This window comes from Piliocolobus tephrosceles, chromosome 18 (assembly GCF_002776525.5).
Source record: "Piliocolobus tephrosceles isolate RC106 chromosome 18, ASM277652v3, whole genome shotgun sequence".
NCBI classification, from domain to species: Eukaryota; Metazoa; Chordata; class Mammalia; order Primates; family Cercopithecidae; genus Piliocolobus; species Piliocolobus tephrosceles.
The window spans coordinates 20,155,083-20,172,144 of NC_045451.1; the positions used below are offsets into that span (position 1 = coordinate 20,155,083).

General features: G+C 38.4%; 1 protein-coding gene across 2 annotated transcripts in view; it reads left to right on the plus strand.

The window, feature by feature from the left end:
- Nucleotides 1-548: 548 nt before the first annotated feature.
- Nucleotides 549-17,062, plus strand: part of LMAN1 (lectin, mannose binding 1) — a 32,791-nt gene continuing 16,277 nt past the window's right edge. For both annotated transcript variants that reach the window (XM_023218325.2, XM_023218326.2), the window contains exons 1-8: nucleotides 549-929; nucleotides 4,144-4,298; nucleotides 4,382-4,489; nucleotides 5,541-5,602; nucleotides 6,828-6,927; nucleotides 10,692-10,815; nucleotides 12,341-12,399; nucleotides 13,439-13,571. In XM_023218325.2, coding sequence (XP_023074093.1) covers nucleotides 716-929; nucleotides 4,144-4,298; nucleotides 4,382-4,489; nucleotides 5,541-5,602; nucleotides 6,828-6,927; nucleotides 10,692-10,815; nucleotides 12,341-12,399; nucleotides 13,439-13,571 — 955 coding nt within the window. In that variant the 5' untranslated portion in view covers nucleotides 549-715. The remainder of the gene's footprint in view (nucleotides 930-4,143; nucleotides 4,299-4,381; nucleotides 4,490-5,540; nucleotides 5,603-6,827; nucleotides 6,928-10,691; nucleotides 10,816-12,340; nucleotides 12,400-13,438; nucleotides 13,572-17,062) is intronic.

Genomic DNA, 17,062 nt, shown 5'->3' on the forward strand with positions numbered 1-17,062 from the left:
ACATTATCCCTCTCACCAAAACCAAACCAAACTCAGTTTCATTTGAATGCACTATGGCCATGGTTTCAAAATTTGGAAAGCTCTTGGAATTAAATTTTGAGATGTAAAGGTTAGCTGACAAATTCACAGAAACCCTCTTTCCGACACCAACTCATAAATCCTAAGGCATCCTACAACCCCCGTGGGTCCTAGTTTGAAATGCTCTAACACAGGTTGGTGGAGCTCAGTAGGCTGGGACCATAAGCATTCGGGATTCTGCCACTGAAAAACTGATGTCGCATCAAAAGGAACGCCTTTCTTCTAATATACTGAAAAGGTTTTGTACAGGCTGGGTCCGCAAGTCTTACGGGTAGCCAATTCCTGCTCCCAGATAGTCTAAGAAGCCAGAGAAAGCTCCCTGCAGGTAAAGACCCATCGGCGCCTCCCGCACACACTGCCGCGCTGGAAGGGAAGGTTGGAGTCCTTTCCCCGCGCCCGGGGAAGGTAGGCGGGGACTAAGGACCGCACCGCCCCAGACCCACCCCCTGCGCGTGGTCCCGCCCACAGTTGCTCTCCTGGCCTGGCGGCCGCGCGGAAACCGGAGGCCGGGGGCGGAGCTCACCCCTTGCCCTTGGGGGGTCCCCCGGGCTCCACCAATCAGCGAGCGCCCTGTTGGCCATCCGCGGCCATCCGCGCCCCTCCCTCTCCCGCCCTCCTCCGCGTCCCAGAATCCAAGATGGCGGGATCCAGGCGAAGGGGTCTCCAGGCCAGAGTTCGGCCGCTGTTCTGCGCCTTGCTGCTGTCACTCAGTCGCTTCGTCGGGGGCGACGGCATGGGAGGAGACCCCGCGGCCGGGCTGCCACATCGCCGATTCGAGTACAAATACAGCTTCAAGGGGCCGCACCTGGTGCAGAGCGACGGGACCGTGCCCTTCTGGGCCCACGCGGGGAGTAAGCCGAGGCAGAGGGATGGGGGCCGGGTTCCTCCCCGCCTTCCACCGCCTCTTCGCCTTTCATCCGCGGCGACACTGGTGTGCTGAGGTTCCCGTTCCAGCCGCTGCACACCATATGCGCTGTGGAAGGGACCCTCTTGGCATCCCCTCCGCCGGGTCCCTCCTGGTTCGCACGGTTCCCTCCGCTTTTCCCCGAGTCTTTCCCTCACCCATTCTGTTCTCTCCCACCCGCCTGCTGTCTTCCCTTCTTTGATCTCGTCGGTACTTTCCGTTTGATCTAGAGGTGTTTGGTTACCTCTTACACTTCCTAGCACTCAAACTCGCTTCTAGGTATCAGGTTTCACAACGCCACGTCTCTAGGAGAAATGTGCCCTACCCCCGGTCATCCTAACCTGAGACATGTTCTAGAAGCCCCCTTACTTCCTTTCCCGCTCCCCCCCCCCCCCCCCCATCCGCTCTTTTCTCCGGTGTTAGCAAGGGTTAATGCTTCGCTTGAGCCCCATGCCCACTGACGGCTCCTGAGATGGCATATATTGGTATTAGAGTAATTTTTAAGTCTTTGTATGTCAGAAGACATTCTTACACTGTTGGAACTACACATTTTCCTCTCAGTGACTTGGTGTGGTCTTTGATCTTTTCTCTTGTAGTAACACATTATGTAACTTTTTAGGAGAAGGGATGTATTTTTAGGGATTGATTGTTTCTGAACCTGAGCCTAAGAATAGCATTACATTTTCAGCCCTTTAAAAAAAACTGGAAACATTGAAATAATCTCTTGGGTTCATATTTTATTCACTGTCAATGTTTGGCACTCTTGTAGCTAAGAGAGCCTTGCTAGATCATTGACTTATGTGGAAGGAAACATATCTGCACTTTTTAGTGCTGATGTGTCACTGCTGACTAAGGAGTCAATCGTAGCACTTGGCATGACATAAGCTCTGTTCAATGACCATGAGATATACCCTTTGAACAAATGGCAAATACCTTTATATGAGATGAGGAGCTCTGGCAGTTTGAATTCTATCTTTGTGTGTGATTAAGTAATCTTTTGTATAATAAGGTTTCTATACATCATTTTAGATTATCCGGTGCTTGAAACAAAATGTTTCATTTCTAGAAAGTAATTACTGAATAGGAAGCATCCTTTTAGGAAGGGCTGTTTCTCTCAAATTAATGTATAATTAAAAGGTATAGATTTCAATTTGACTTAATGACCAAGTCATTAAGTAGTTTAAGTAGAGTGCAGTTATTTTGTTACTCAGCAGTCATTTATTATGTGCCCATGCAGCAAGGGTGTATTACTGGGCATTTGTTATCAAGGTATCTCTATTCTTGATACACAAAGGTGATGCAAATGTTATCAAACACAAGTTTTTGGAGTTTTTGTTTCTATTTGTGGAATGATGATGAATTATTCAGTAGTGTTGATAGATTTGTTCACAGATTTTCACTTCTACACGTCTCCATTGCCTGCCTGTTCTATCCCTTTGCTTTTTCTCTCACATACACTACATTAGCCAATTAGGAATGTTAATCAATTAGTCAAATGAGTTACCTTGACTTCCTTTACAGAGTCATAACCAGCTAATCTATTCTGCTGCAGAAATGTCAAGATAATGTACCAGTAAATTAAAGCCGTGTGGCTAGAATGAATTTGAAACAAAGTATTAGTATTTTAGCCATGATATATCTGGCTACTGGCTTTGGGAATCCCTGCTATGGACATCCTTTGCTTTCACTGTCACTGTAGTTTTTACATAAGCCTCACTGTAACTACATTGATCATTTTGTTCTTTTAATTTTGCTCTGCAATTCGTTACTTCAAAAAGCTTAAAAGAGAAATTTAAGATCTAGTTTAAACACGGCCCTTTACCTTCAACCCCAAATTAAGACCAAATCTATGGTGTTTCTCTTTCTTACCTCGAATGTTCCTTTAGTACACATCCTTAGGCCCATAAGGGCAAAAAATGATAATTTGTAACCCTTTATAGCTCTCAGAGCTCTTTCACTTTCATTCTCTGATTTGATCCTTAGTAGGCAAGGTGGGTGTTAATCTGTTTTATAGATGAAAAACTGATATTCAGAAAGGTTAAGGTTTTTGAAAAAGGATACATAAGTAGTAAGTGTCAGTGAAGTTGAACTCAAATCTAGGTCTTCTGATTCTGTGTTCAGTCTCTTTCCATCATGGCCACACCCCCATCCTTTGAATGTTTGAAAGTAACAGTGAGAAACAGTGACTGATCCTACTAAAGTATCTCAGCTTTCCTTCTGGTCAATTTTTTTCTACCTGTAAAGTGATATTACAGTTACAGTTGTTGTATTTCCCAGCATGAGTTTCAGAATTAGTTAATATCTGAGAGCTAGAATTGTTCAAATTTTAAGTCTGATAGGCCTTTAGTAATTACCTAGTCTAATAATAGGAGAAATAGCTAACATTTATTGAAACATTTAAAGCTACTTACATAGGCACTTAAATACTTATGAGGCTGCTCAAGAAATGGAGTAACTTGCCTACAGATCAAACAGCTAGTAAGTAGTAGAGCTGGGGCTTGAACCTAGCCTGGAGAGGTAAACCACCGTTTTAGGGATCACTGTTTTCTCTGAGAATCTGCTGAAGAATTGCTTATTGAAGTTCAGTTGACCCTCTCCATGGAAGAATGTATATAAGTACAGTATTTTGCATATAACTTTTAGGGTGTTTATGGAAGTGATTGAGCCTAGCTCCTTCGTTTTACAGGTAAACATATGGTGAACCCAAGAGAGTAAGAGAATTATTTGCCCAAAGTCACACAGCTGAACTGAGACTAGGAACAAGTCTTTTGATTCCTAGTGGTATGTTCTCTTCACACTGTTTGAGCTTTCTAACCTTTGTAAACTAGTAAAATACATTGCAGCTTTTTTAAAAGTACATATTTTTAAGGTTTAAAAAAGAACATGAGAATCAGATAGTTTGCCTTAAAGTCATAATTCCCTTTCTCCCACCCACTGTCCCTGGAATTTGTAGTGTATGAGTGTAGCTTTATTTATTTATTTTTATAAGGGAGGTGTTAGCCCTAAACTTTTAAAGTTGAAGCTGTTAACATGAAATTTTTTCCTAATAATTATTGTACAGGTTACTAAGTCTCTGTAGGTATATTTAGCAGTTTGGAAATGATTCATTGAGTTTTACCTAATTATAACTTATAGCTTTTCTTCCCTGATTTCTGTTCTAGATGCTATTCCAAGTTCAGATCAAATTCGAGTGGCACCATCTTTAAAAAGCCAAAGAGGCTCAGTGTGGACAAAGGCAAAAGCAGCCTTTGAGAACTGGGAAGTTGAGGTGACATTTCGAGTGACCGGAAGAGGTCGAATTGGAGCTGATGGCCTAGTATGATCATTTCTTTAACTTAGAAAATATATATAAATGCGTATACCACTAGCCTCTAACTGTTCCCTATTATATACTTTCAGGCAATTTGGTATACAGAAAATCAAGGCTTGGAGGGCCCTGTGTTTGGATCAGCTGATCTGTGGAATGGTGTTGGAGTATTTTTTGATTCTTTTGACAATGATGGAAAGGTACATTTATTGTCAGGACTGTTACCCACTTTAATATGTCTACCAACAGAGTTAGGCTGTGAGAAATAATAGCTTATTTAATGCTTTCATCAGTTTCATAGTACAGAACTCCCCAAGCTATATGGTAAATATGATAATTAGTCTTTATATAGCTGGAAATTTATCAGTTTAATTTACATGTGCATGATTTTTTGTACATCAGCTTGAGGGCATACTAGAGCCCTCAGTCTCAACTTTGCAGTGACCCCTGCTCCCATGGCCCTATTTAATGGATGAATACAAATCTTTAGACGTAGGTGGGGAAAACAGTAGTGCTTAGAAGACTCTTACCAGTTTATTTACATAAGAACATCCAAATGCATGACTATTGCTAGCTCACATATTCATATCTGGTCATACGTTAATCATTGTTTTTTTTTTTTTTTTTTGAGACAGAGTCTTGCTCTGTCGCCCAGGCTGGAGTGCAGTGGCCGGATCTCAGCTCACTGCAAGCTCCGCCTCCCAGGTTCACGCCATTCTCCTGCCTCAGCCTCCCGAGTAGCTGGGACTACAGGCGCCCGCCACCGCGCCCAGCTAGTTTTTTGTATTTTTTTTTTTTTTTTAGTAGACACGGGGTTTCACCATGTTAGCCAGGATGGTCTCGATCTCCTGACCTCGTGATCCGCCCGTCTCGGCCTCCCAAAGTGCTGGGATTACAGGCTTGAGCCACCACACCCGGCCTAATCATTGTTTTTGATTGGGCCTATTTTTCTGATGATCTCTCCTAAAACAGTTAAGATCAAAATGTACTTACATATTGGAAACATTAGCTTGTGGCTTAGCAGCCTTAAGGTTGATGATCTTCCCATCAGCTGGTTGTTTCTCTATTAATTTTCAGGGGTGATTGTTAGCAATTTAAAGAACTTTAGTAATTCCTTGAGTGCCAAGGCCAGGTTATTTTAAAAATTTGAGTCCTAGAATCTTAGATATGTAAGTCACTTCATAGTACATCAAGAATGATGTAGAATGCTTTGATTAAAGACATTTTTAAAAATGTTTTCTTTATTTTTAGAAAAATAATCCTGCTATAGTAATTATAGGCAACAATGGACAAATCCATTATGACCATCAAAAGTGAGTGTGTATTTTTTACATTGCTCTTGATTTCAGCTTCTCTTTGGAATCCTTATGAAATATATTGTTTCAAATCTGAACACTTTCCAAATGAAAAAAATACTGTTCTTTTTCTTGAGACATATTTTGTAACTTGGTAGAAAGGTTTTATTTTATTTGGTTGTGTTCTAAAGTTCTATCTGTGGACCATCTCAGATTCAAATATAGTATATGCTTTTAATTTCACCTCAAATTATTTAATATTGTACCTTTGAAACTTATTTGATATTATACTTTTGAAAGTGTATAGACTGTTCCTGGCTCTCATTGATGCCACTGATCATGCATTTTTGTCTTCATTAAAAGGGATCTTTAAAAAATAAAGTTGAGTCTTGATTATTAAGGCTGATGATTAAGCAATTTATACCATCTTATTTAACTTCAATATTGCATCATTTAAAGACTCAGTGGTTTGCAGAGATTCTAAGTGTTCTAAGTCAACCCTCTGTATTTATGTGTTCCGTATCTGTGGATTCAACCAACTGCAGATCAAAAATAATACAAATTATTTTGTATATGCAACAAGATTACAAATTTTAAAATACAATATAACAACTATTTACAGAGCATTTACATCGTATTAGGTGTGATAAGTAATCTAGAGATGATTTAAAGTATACACGAGGATGTGCGCAAGTTATATGTATATACTATGCCATTTTATATAAGGGACTTCAGCATCTGAGGATTTTGGTATCCACAGGGGTCCTGGAACCAATGCCCTGTGGATGCTGAAGGATGACTGTATATTTATAATGTATATAAATTAGGTATGTACATTTTTTATTTTCACGTGTTTGTTGTATAGGAAATAGCTTTTAGCCAGCGAACTGTAAGAAAGATGACTTATCCATACTGTTTTTCTGCCTTAGTGAGTTTCAGCCCTGGTAGTTCATCATAACTCCCTCTGGAACTATTTAAAATGGAGGTGCCTAGGCCACCTCCTTTTGATTCTGCTTCCGTTGATTTGGAGTGGAATCTACGTGTTAAAAGCCCAGTGGGTGATTCATGTTTTTGCCCTAGGGTAGAGATTCACTGCCTTAGTCTCATGTAGTCTCATGTAGTCTTTTGAGTAAATAAAATAACTCAAGACTTTTTCATAACTTGATATTATTTTAATCTTCCTGAATTTTTAAATATTGAAAAGCTGAGTGTCTTCTTCGTTTTCCTTTCTCTTATACTATAGTGATGGTGCTAGTCAAGCTTTAGCAAGTTGCCAGAGGGACTTTCGTAATAAACCGTATCCTGTCCGAGCAAAGATTATCTATTACCAAAAAACATTGACAGTAAGTAGCATTTATTTAGAGAGAATCAAATAAACAGTGTTATAGTATGACTTTCCATGTTGAATTTTTGATAGAAATTAAATGCACTTAAATTTGGATATTGCTTACATACTCATCATTGTTACTCTAAGAGAGCAGAAGAGTGGTCATCTGTTGTAAACCCCTGATGGTAGGTTTCCATTTAGTCAGTAAATGTTTAAGCACCCTACTGTATAGCACATGTGAGAGATACATATATCTATCGATCGATCGATAGATAGATCATCTCCAAGCCTTCAGGATGTAAATATGAGTAAGACAGACTTTCTCCCCAGAGAGCTTATAGCCTAACAGGACACACATATGTAGCATTCCTATGCTGTGTGATAAATGCTACGTTGCAGACACTGTCAGGCGGTTCTTATGGTTAGAATCCTGTAACCGCCAGGTGGAGGTGGGGAAGGGCAGGAACATTTTCTCAGAGTTGAGCTGTGCCATACAAGGAGATCAGGAAGTTCCTGGGTAGGGGGAAGAGGGGGTGTGTGTGCGCGCGCGCGCAAGTGAGTGGGTGTACTCAAAGGATAGAAAGCAGGCATAGGCACTTGAGAGAACTTGAAATATTTTGGAAAGGCATGTAGTTTGGTATGGCTGGGAGATAGAAGAGATCAGTGAGCGGTGAGGTTGAAAGATTGGCAGTAACAGGCCTTGCACAACTTCCTGTAGTTTAGCCTATAAGAAACTTTTAAAAACGTTTAAAGGGTTTTAAGCAGGAAGTGAAATGATCAGATTTGCGATTTAGAAAGATGACTTAGGTCCCAGTATTCTTAGTACCTGTTTTCTTGGGGTTGGGGGTGAACACAGTTGTTGAGTCAAGGATAGTTCCTGAATCTAGCCAGTTGGACAGCTAATTGGTACTATTTACTAGCAAAGAAGCAGCACATTTGTTTGTGTTTTATCTCTTTGGGGGAGGAATGGGAAATCAGAGGGTTGTTAATGAGTTTAGTTGTAGATAAATTGAGGTTAGGTTAATATATAGGTGGATATATCTGACTGGCAATTATGATAACTAAGATCACTATGCCTTGTAAACTTTGCTTTTTAAAGATGCCATCAATACCTGGTTATATAATACTTAAAAGCAAAAAAATATAGTGTATGAATTTTTCTTTCACCTAAATCATGAGCTTAGCCTTACACTCCTGGGTCTAAAACTCTGAGATTAGTTCTTTGGAAAACTGTATTGGCTCAGTCTTAATTCCAAGCTAATTTGGAGATCTTAGAATAGAGCAGGTATTCAGTCTTTTATGATTAACTTGGGTTTTAATTCCACTGTAATTATTCACCCTATACAGTTTCATTAGAGTCATCAGTAAGTCTTGCTTACCTGCATGTGGCAAAGCCCAGACATCAAGCATGGTGGGTGCAGACTGCCTATGTGACCCAACACCGTGAGGCTGTGAGCCCTGGCAGCACTCCAGAACAATAACCTTGCAAAATGTGCTCACCAAAAAGGGTTCCACAATTGGATGAGATTGGGCACTACTCTGCATATTAGCACATTAAAGATTTCTTTATGAGGGATCCTTTATAAAGAAAGGATAAATAAACCTTTATTAAACCTCACGTTTCCCAGACTGACTTAACTATGGAATTCTTTTTCACCTAATATCTATGAGTGGTCATGGAGCTAGTGTTTTCACCTAGTATCTATGAGTGATCATGGGGCTAGTGTTTTCACCTAATATCTATGAGTGATCATGGAGCTGGTGTTTTCACCTAATATCTATGAGTGATCTTGGAGCTAGTGTTTTCATCTAATATCTATGAGTGATCATGGAGCTAGTGTTTTCAAGTGCACGTTTTGAAGAGACTGGCTGGACACCTGACTGCTACTTATTGGTTCTCGCCTCTGTGCATTTGCTCAGTCTGGTAATAATTCCTTTTCTTTCTACTTGGTAAAGTCATACTCAGCTTTGAGCACACAAATTCGGATCCCTTTTCCATCAGATTTCCTAAACAGCTCATAATGATCTGTCTCTCCTAAACTCTTATTTTTTTTCTCTAATGCTTATTTGGCCTTGAGATGTGTTGTATTGACTTGCTTATTAACTATATGTGTGTCTCTTCTTATCGATATGATTGTAAACTTCTCACAATAGGCATTATATCCTATATTTCTTCTAGTTCCTAATATTGTACCCATGTTAAGTACTCAAGAAGTGTTTATTTTAATGAGTACTTTCACCCTAGCTTGTCCCAGTTGTTTTCACATTGGAGAGGAAAACAAAGTAAGAGGAGGTTGGAAGCAGTAAGTGCTGTTGGTGGGGGAAACACAGTCAAAGCAAGAGATCTTCAATATTGCAAGTATAGTCTTTAACAATGGTTTGAAACCATAAGGTGAATAAGGAAGGTTATTGATGATTCATAAAGTAGTATTAATCAGCAGTTTGTATGGCTTTCAGTTACAGTCCTTCCTAACATTCCTGCTAACTCAAGAGTAGAATGAAATGTGTTACGTCCTTTAAAACAAAAATTGGAACTGGAACTAGACAATGAAGACTTCTGATGGATTTTCAGTTTGTTAGAAATCAAGGAGAAAAATACTGAACAATTGGAGGATTTTAATATTGTAATTTGAATGTAATAACCCACAGTCTTTTTAAGACTCAAAGATAAATAACTTCCTGATTGTTGATTCTAATTTAAAAGGCTCTGTGGTGGAGGACCAGTTGTAAATGATGTAAAATGAAATAGGAATATTACTAAACAGAGGAAACAAATATTAATATGAACCAAATTCTAAATGATCTTTTAAAATTAGTTATGTTAAACTACTTTTTAGTTCACATTTCCATCCTACAGTATATAGAGAGTAACTCTTCATATTGACAGATTTTATTCTCTTGCTGAAAATTTGATCAGAATAATATTTTGCCTCTGTGACTGAATCTTAAGTCTCTGACAAAATTTTGACTCTAGAAGTAATGACACAAGTGACCTTACTCTGGTGCCATGGGCCTACTCCTTCTGCATCCACCCTGAACCTCAGTGACTGTTGTTTAGGGTGGGACTCGTGAGAGGGTTATTAGAAGTGAAATGTATTGAAGAAGCTGAACCACTGCTTGACTGGGATAATGAGAAAAGCATTCATGTGTCAGGTGGTCCAGTGCTTGCCTAGGATTCTAAGATTCTGCCAAGAAATTTAGGGTCATTCCTTCAAATGTACATTTTGCAGAGTAGAAACATACATCTTTTTAGTTTTTTCCTTCTCTGCCTTGTCAGTGTGACTTCTGTCACTTTTGCTCTCTGCTAACCTGTGACAGTCCAGTTACCTCACTAATTTAATTCAGAGGAGCTCACTACTTGTTGAGACAATCGGTTTAATTTTCAACCAGCAGCAGATAAAATTGTAAATTTAACCTCTTGGTTTTAGCTGTCACTGGGATCTGAAAACAAGTCTGATCCCTCTACTGCATGAACCATTCCAAGAGAGTAATGGTGACTCCCTAGGTCTTCTTGAGAGAAGGCGAACCATACCCCATTTTAGAAAGGTTTTCATAGAAAGTTATCAGATTTTTCTCTCTTTTAACTTTTGACACATAGTGGGGCAAAAATTTTTTTAAGTAAAATGTATTATATATTGACACCAAGTAAAAAACATTATTTAAAATTACCCTTTGTAATGAATGAAATAAAATTGAATCGTATTAGTCATAAAATGGATTAATTGAAATTTATTTTCTAATGTCTTTTGTAAAAGCTGTAGCTATGATATATCTTTCTAGGTAATGATCAATAATGGCTTTACACCAGATAAAAATGATTATGAATTTTGTGCCAAAGTGGAAAATATGATTATCCCTGCACAAGGGCATTTTGGAATATCTGCTGCAACTGGAGGTCTTGCAGGTAAATCTTGCAGTCTGATAATATTAAAAGTTTGTGAATTGTGTTTTATAGGGAATAGTGTATCAGGGTTATGTAGACTTGTTTATACTAATAACTTTTTAAGACTGTTTGGAACCTTCCCATTGCCTGCTGTGCCAGTCTTTTGGTCTGTTGAGATTGCTTATTTTCTACTTATATTGTTCGTAGATGTACAGTTAACTGGGGCTGTATACAAGTATGTAAATTAGAGCATCAGTTTGGGTGCTATTTTATAGTGAAGGAGATATATTTAAAGTAAAGGCTATCAAAGTCAGCAGGCTTAAAGGCTGCAGATCAAACCACATGACAATTAACTAAAATGGCAATCTTGGCTAGTCACATCCACAAAAAGGTTAATTGCCAAGTGTTTTAGGATCCTGATCATGGTCACATCACATATAAATGAATTTGGCAACCTAAGGAAGGTTATTTGGTGCTTAAACTTTAAACAAAAACATAGTTACCATTTTTTTCCACATATGGTGACAAATTACCATTCAATGTCAATGCCATTTTATGTTTATATGATACATTGTAGTTTTAAATATTTTCAAATACATGGATTGTTCCAGACAACCCAGAGAAGAAGGGAGGGAAGATCATGTTTTCCATATTTTTAGAAGAACTTGCCAAATTTTAGGTGAAAGAAATTTCTGAAGATAGTATGGCCAATTAGTGGTCAGCCCCAGGCAGGACTCGGCCTAGATTTCTGACTCCAGGTTCAGTGCCCTATTACATAACACAGTTTCTTAATCTACACTACAGTATTGTAGTTTTCTTTTTAATCTGTCTACATCTCTAGGTTCCATAAAAACAGTACAAAGCATAAAGATTGCTGTACACTTGATATTAATTGCTCTTGATTGGTGGATGCGACTAGCCAGGATTGGTATTTTAGTTAAGAGTTAGGAGGTTTGATTTGCTGAGCTGGTGCTTTTGGCTTAAACAGCTTGAATTTGATTTTTTGATATGATTTTAGTTAAGATAAAATTATTAATATCTTCCATGTGAGAGAAACAAATAAGAAAGTAAGACAAAAAGTGGTATGCACTCTAAGAAAGGTTCAGAGACATATAGGTACTGGCAGTATGTGGAGACCAGGATTTTGTCTCATTTGTCTGGGACATTGTCCATGAAGGAGATATGTGGGAAACCATGGAGGATCTTGGTACCAGAATAAGGAGTTTGGACTTCTTTTGACCCTTCATTTGTTTGTTCATTTCTTATCAGACATTGATTAAACATCTGTTTTATGTTAAGCATTGCTAAATGTTCTGATTTAGGGTTTAAGAAAGTGAGTCTTGGATTATTTCTAATATAAATCAGGTGAATTTTTGTCTCTAAGCTCACAGAGTGCCATTGCGCTTACCAAATTAGAGCTAATTTTTGTTAATTCTCTCCCTGGTTATTGTTATTTAAAGCAATAAATATTGATAAAATACATTTACAATGATAAAAGTAATCTCCTGTGAAACTTTTTCAGACTTTTTTTTTTTTTAATTTGTAGATGACCATGATGTCCTTTCTTTTTTGACTTTCCAGTTGACTGAACCTGGAAAAGAGCCGGTAATTTTACACATTTTTTCAAAAACTTTATCAGTTTAGTGGTTTTGCCTTTTAGTTGAATGTTTGGGAAGACTAACTTCGGTTTGGATCGTTTCTGCCAGTTACTGCTATATGGTCTTGTGCAAGTGACTGAACCTCTGTAACTCTTCATTTCTTAATTGCTAAAACAGAGATGTGTGTACTGGCCACCTCAGGATACTGAAGGATTGAGACAGTGTACTTACAGCAAGTGCTCAGTAAATGGTAGTGGTTATTATTAGAGGCAAGAGTAGGCTGGGTGCAGTGGCCCATGCCTGTAATCCTAGCACTTTGGGAGGCTGAGATGGGCAGATCACCTGAGGTCAGGAGTTTGAGACCAGCCTGACCAACATGGTGAAACCCCCGTCTCTACTAAAAAATACAAAATTAGCCGGGCGTGGTGGTACACACCTGTAGTTCCAGCTGCTCAGGAGGCTGAGGCTGGAAAATCGCTTGAACCTGGGAGGGAGAGGTTGCAGTAAGCTGAGGTGAAGACACTGCACTTCAGCCTGGGCGACAGAGTAGGACTCCATCTCAAAAAAGAAAAAAAAGGGGGGACCCAGTGCAGTGGCTTATGCCTATAATCCTAACACTTTGGGAGACCGAGGTGGGCGGATTTCTTGAACTGAGGGGTTCAAAACCAGCCTGGATGACACAGTGAAACCCCGTCTCTACTAAAATATACAAAAAAATTAGCCGGGCCTGGCGGCAGGCACCTGTTGTCCCAGCTACTCGGGAAGCTGAGGAAGGAGAATTGCTTGAACCTGGGAGGCAGAGGTTGCAGCAAGCCGAGATCACGCTTCTGCACTCCAGCCTGGGTGATAGAGTGAGACTCTGTCTCAAAAAGAAAGAAAGAAAGAAAGAGTAAATTTGCTATCATTTAAGTCAAGAAGGAATACATTTTTATGTTAACCTTTCAGCTAGTGGTAGAATAGTTAAAATGAGAAAAATAACATATATAGAGGTATCTGAATGATTTTCTTATCTTTTTTATGATCTATTCCAAAACTCCAAAAAAAAGCCCACACCAGATAAAGAAATTTCAGAAAAGGAAAAAGAAAAGTATCAGGAGGAATTTGAGCACTTTCAACAAGAATTGGATAAAAAGAAAGAGGAATTCCAGAAGGGCCATCCCGACCTCCAAGGGCAGCCCGGTGAGTTGTAGCGAAGCTGACATGGGTGCCGCAGCAGGGCTGGGGGCTGACGATCATGGACGCTTGAGGCCCTGTTGCCTGGCTCATCCCTGCTCTCTGAACGGGCACATTCCACGTGATTTCTGAGCACATCTGTAGTCTTTAAGAGTTGGGAGACTGGCATTTTTACCAGTGAGAATGTGGCTTAGTCATGTATGAAATAGAGAGTACCATGGTTATTTGGATGAATGGAACCACTAGAGTCAAAGCTCCCTGACGACAGGGATTTTGTTTGCTGTATTCACTGCTATGTCCACGAAGCCTAAAAAGAAGTCCAGAACAATGCTAACCTAGTAGTTCAAGTTCAGTAAATATTTTTTGAATGAAATCATCAAAAGTTTATGTTTTTGCTTTTAGTGACACATATTTACCTTATAGTGTGGAGATAATCCTTAAAATCTATGAAAACTGTTATGAAAGTAATGTGACATGATACCTGCTTCTCCTCCCCATTCTACTCAATAGAATCCTGGACTGTATAGTTGAAAATTATAAAATACTAGTCTAAGCCAATGTTATTAAGAACTTGAGTGTGCTAATGTCAAAAAGAAAACATTTTAAGGCCAAATTGAGGGACTTTATGTTATCTGCTAGCTTTTTATCTGAATTGTTCCCCGGCAGCATAAGGGATCAAAGGTGTACTTAATAAAGGCTATGGCTAGCATTTGAACTCTATGTAGTGTGCAGTTCTCTTAATGATCAACAGTATGAGTCAGACTTAATGAATTTAAAAATGAATCATAAAGGTCATTCTTACTTTGAATTTGTTTTAAACATCATCACATACAATTTGTGAGTATATCCTGAAGCTGACTGTAGTGTTTGAAAAGTATGGTTTGGTAAATTTTGACAAATGTGTATACCCATTTAACCATCACCCAGATCAGTATACGGAACATTTTTATCATCCCAGAAAGTTCCCTCATGCCTCCTTGAAGTCAGCCACCTCCTCCACAGCGCCCATCACTATTTTTATTGTTATCACTGTAGATTAGTTCTGCCTATTCCTATAAGTAGAATCACACAGTGCATATGAAAGAGAAATATTTTTCCATTTTTATTTTATTTAACTTTTTATGTATTTAGGGGGTACAAGTGCAGATTTCTTATATGCTTGTGTCACATAGTGGTGAAGTTTGGGGATTTAGTGTACCTCTTACCCTAATGAACATGGTACTCAGTGGGTAATTTTCAACCTTCATTCCCTTCCCACATTTTGTAGTTTCTGGTGTCCGTTATTCTACTGCATATGTCCATTTGTACCCATTGTTTAGCTTTCACTTATAAGTGAGAATATATGGTATTTGACTTTCTAAGTCATTTCACTTGGGATAATGGCTTCCAGTTCCATCTGTGTTGCTGCAAAAGACATGATTTCATTCTTATTTTATGGCTGAGTAGTAGTCTATAGTATATACACACATATATATGCACACATGCCACATTTTCTTTATCAGGTTCTCTGTTGATGGACACTTAGGTTGATTCCATATCTTTGCTTTTGTAAATAGGGCTGCGATAAATGAATGAGTGCAGGTATCTTTTTGATATAATGATTTCTTTCCCTTTGGGTAAATACCCAGTAGAGTAGTGGAATTGCTGGATCAAACGGTAATTCTAATTTTAGTTCTTTGAGAATTCTCCATACTGTTTTCTGTGAAGGTTGTACTAATTTACATTCCAACCAACAGCATACAAGCATTCCCTTTTCTCCACATCCTTGACAACATCTGTTGTCTTTTAACTTTTTAGTAATGGCCATTGTGATTTATGTAAGATAGTATCTCGTTGTGGTTTTAATTTGGGTTTTTTTGATGATTAGTGATGTTGAGCATTTTTTCATTTATTTATTGGCCACTTGTGTGTCTTCTTTTGAAAAATGTCTGTTCATGCTCTTGCCCAGTTTTTTAATGGGCTTTTTGTTTTTCTCTTGAGTTGTTTGAGTTCCTTGAAGATTCTGGATATTAGCCCTTCGTTGGATGCATAGTTTGCAAATATTTTATCCCATTCTGTAGGTTAGATTACTGTGTTGATTGTTTCTTTTGCTGTGTAGAAGCTTTTTAGTTTTAAGTCCCATTTGTCTATTTTTGTTTTTCTTGTGTTTGAGGACTTGGTCTAAATTCTTTACCTAGGCCAATATGCAGAAGAGTCTTTCCTCAGTTTTCTTTTAGGATTTGTATGGTTTCAGGTGTTGTGTTTAGATCTTTAATCCATCTTGAGTTAATTTTTGCATATGGTGAGAAGTATGGGTCCACTTGCATTCTTCTATATATAGCTATTCAATTTTTTCAGCACTGTTTATTGAATAGGGTGTCTTTCCCCCAGTGTATATTTTTGTTGACTTTGTTGAAGATCAGTTGGTTGTAGGTGTGTGGGTTTATTTCTTGGTCCTCTGTTCTGTTCCATTGACTTATGTGTCTGTTTTCATACCAGTATTGTGCTGGTTTGGTTACTTTAGCCTTGTAGTGTAATTTGAAGTCAGGTAATATGACGCCTCCAGGTTTATGCCTTTTGCTTAGCATTGCTTTGGCTATTTGGGCTCCTTTTTGTTCCATATGAATTTTAGGAATTTTTTTCTAATTCTGTGAAAAATGACATTAATAATTTGATAGGGAGTGTCTAGAACTAGTAGATGGCTTTGGGCATTATGGTCCTTTTAACAATATTGATTTCTTCCAATTCATGAGCATGGGGTGCTTTTCCATTTGTTTGTGTCATCTACCATTTCTCTCATTGTTGTTTTGAAGTTCTGCTTGTAGAGAGCTTTCCCCTCCTTGGTTAAATATATTTCTAGGTCTTTTATTTTTCTTTCAGCTGTTGTAGATGGAATTGCCTTCCTGATTTTGTCCTTGGCTAGATCATTATCAGTATATGAAAATGTTACTGATTTCTATACATTAATTTTTTTATCTTAAAACATTACTGAATTCCTTTATCAAATCTAAGAGTTTTTTTGGTGAAGTCATTAGGGTTTTTTAGATAAAAGATCATATCATTAGCGAACAGGGATAATGTTACTTTCTCATTTCCAGTTTGAATGCCTTTTATTTTCTTCTCTTCCCTGATTGCTCTGGTGAAGACTTCTAGTATTATGTTTTTACACATAAAAGTGATAAAAGTGGGCATCCTTATCTTGTTCCAGTTCTTAAAGGGAATGTTTTCAACTTTTCCCTGTTAAGTGTGATGTTGGCTGTGGGTTTTATTATGTTGAGGTATGTTCATTGGGGATTTTTATCATGAAGGGATGATGACTTTTATTGAATGCCCTTTCTGAGTCTGTTGAAATGATCATGTTTTTTGTTCTTAATTCTGTTTATGCGGTGTATCATATATATAGATTTTTTGTATTGTTGAACCCTCCTTGCATCCCTGGGATAAATCTCACCTGATCATGCTGTATTATCTTTTTGATGTGCTGTAGGATTCATTTTGCTGGTATTCTGTTGAGGATT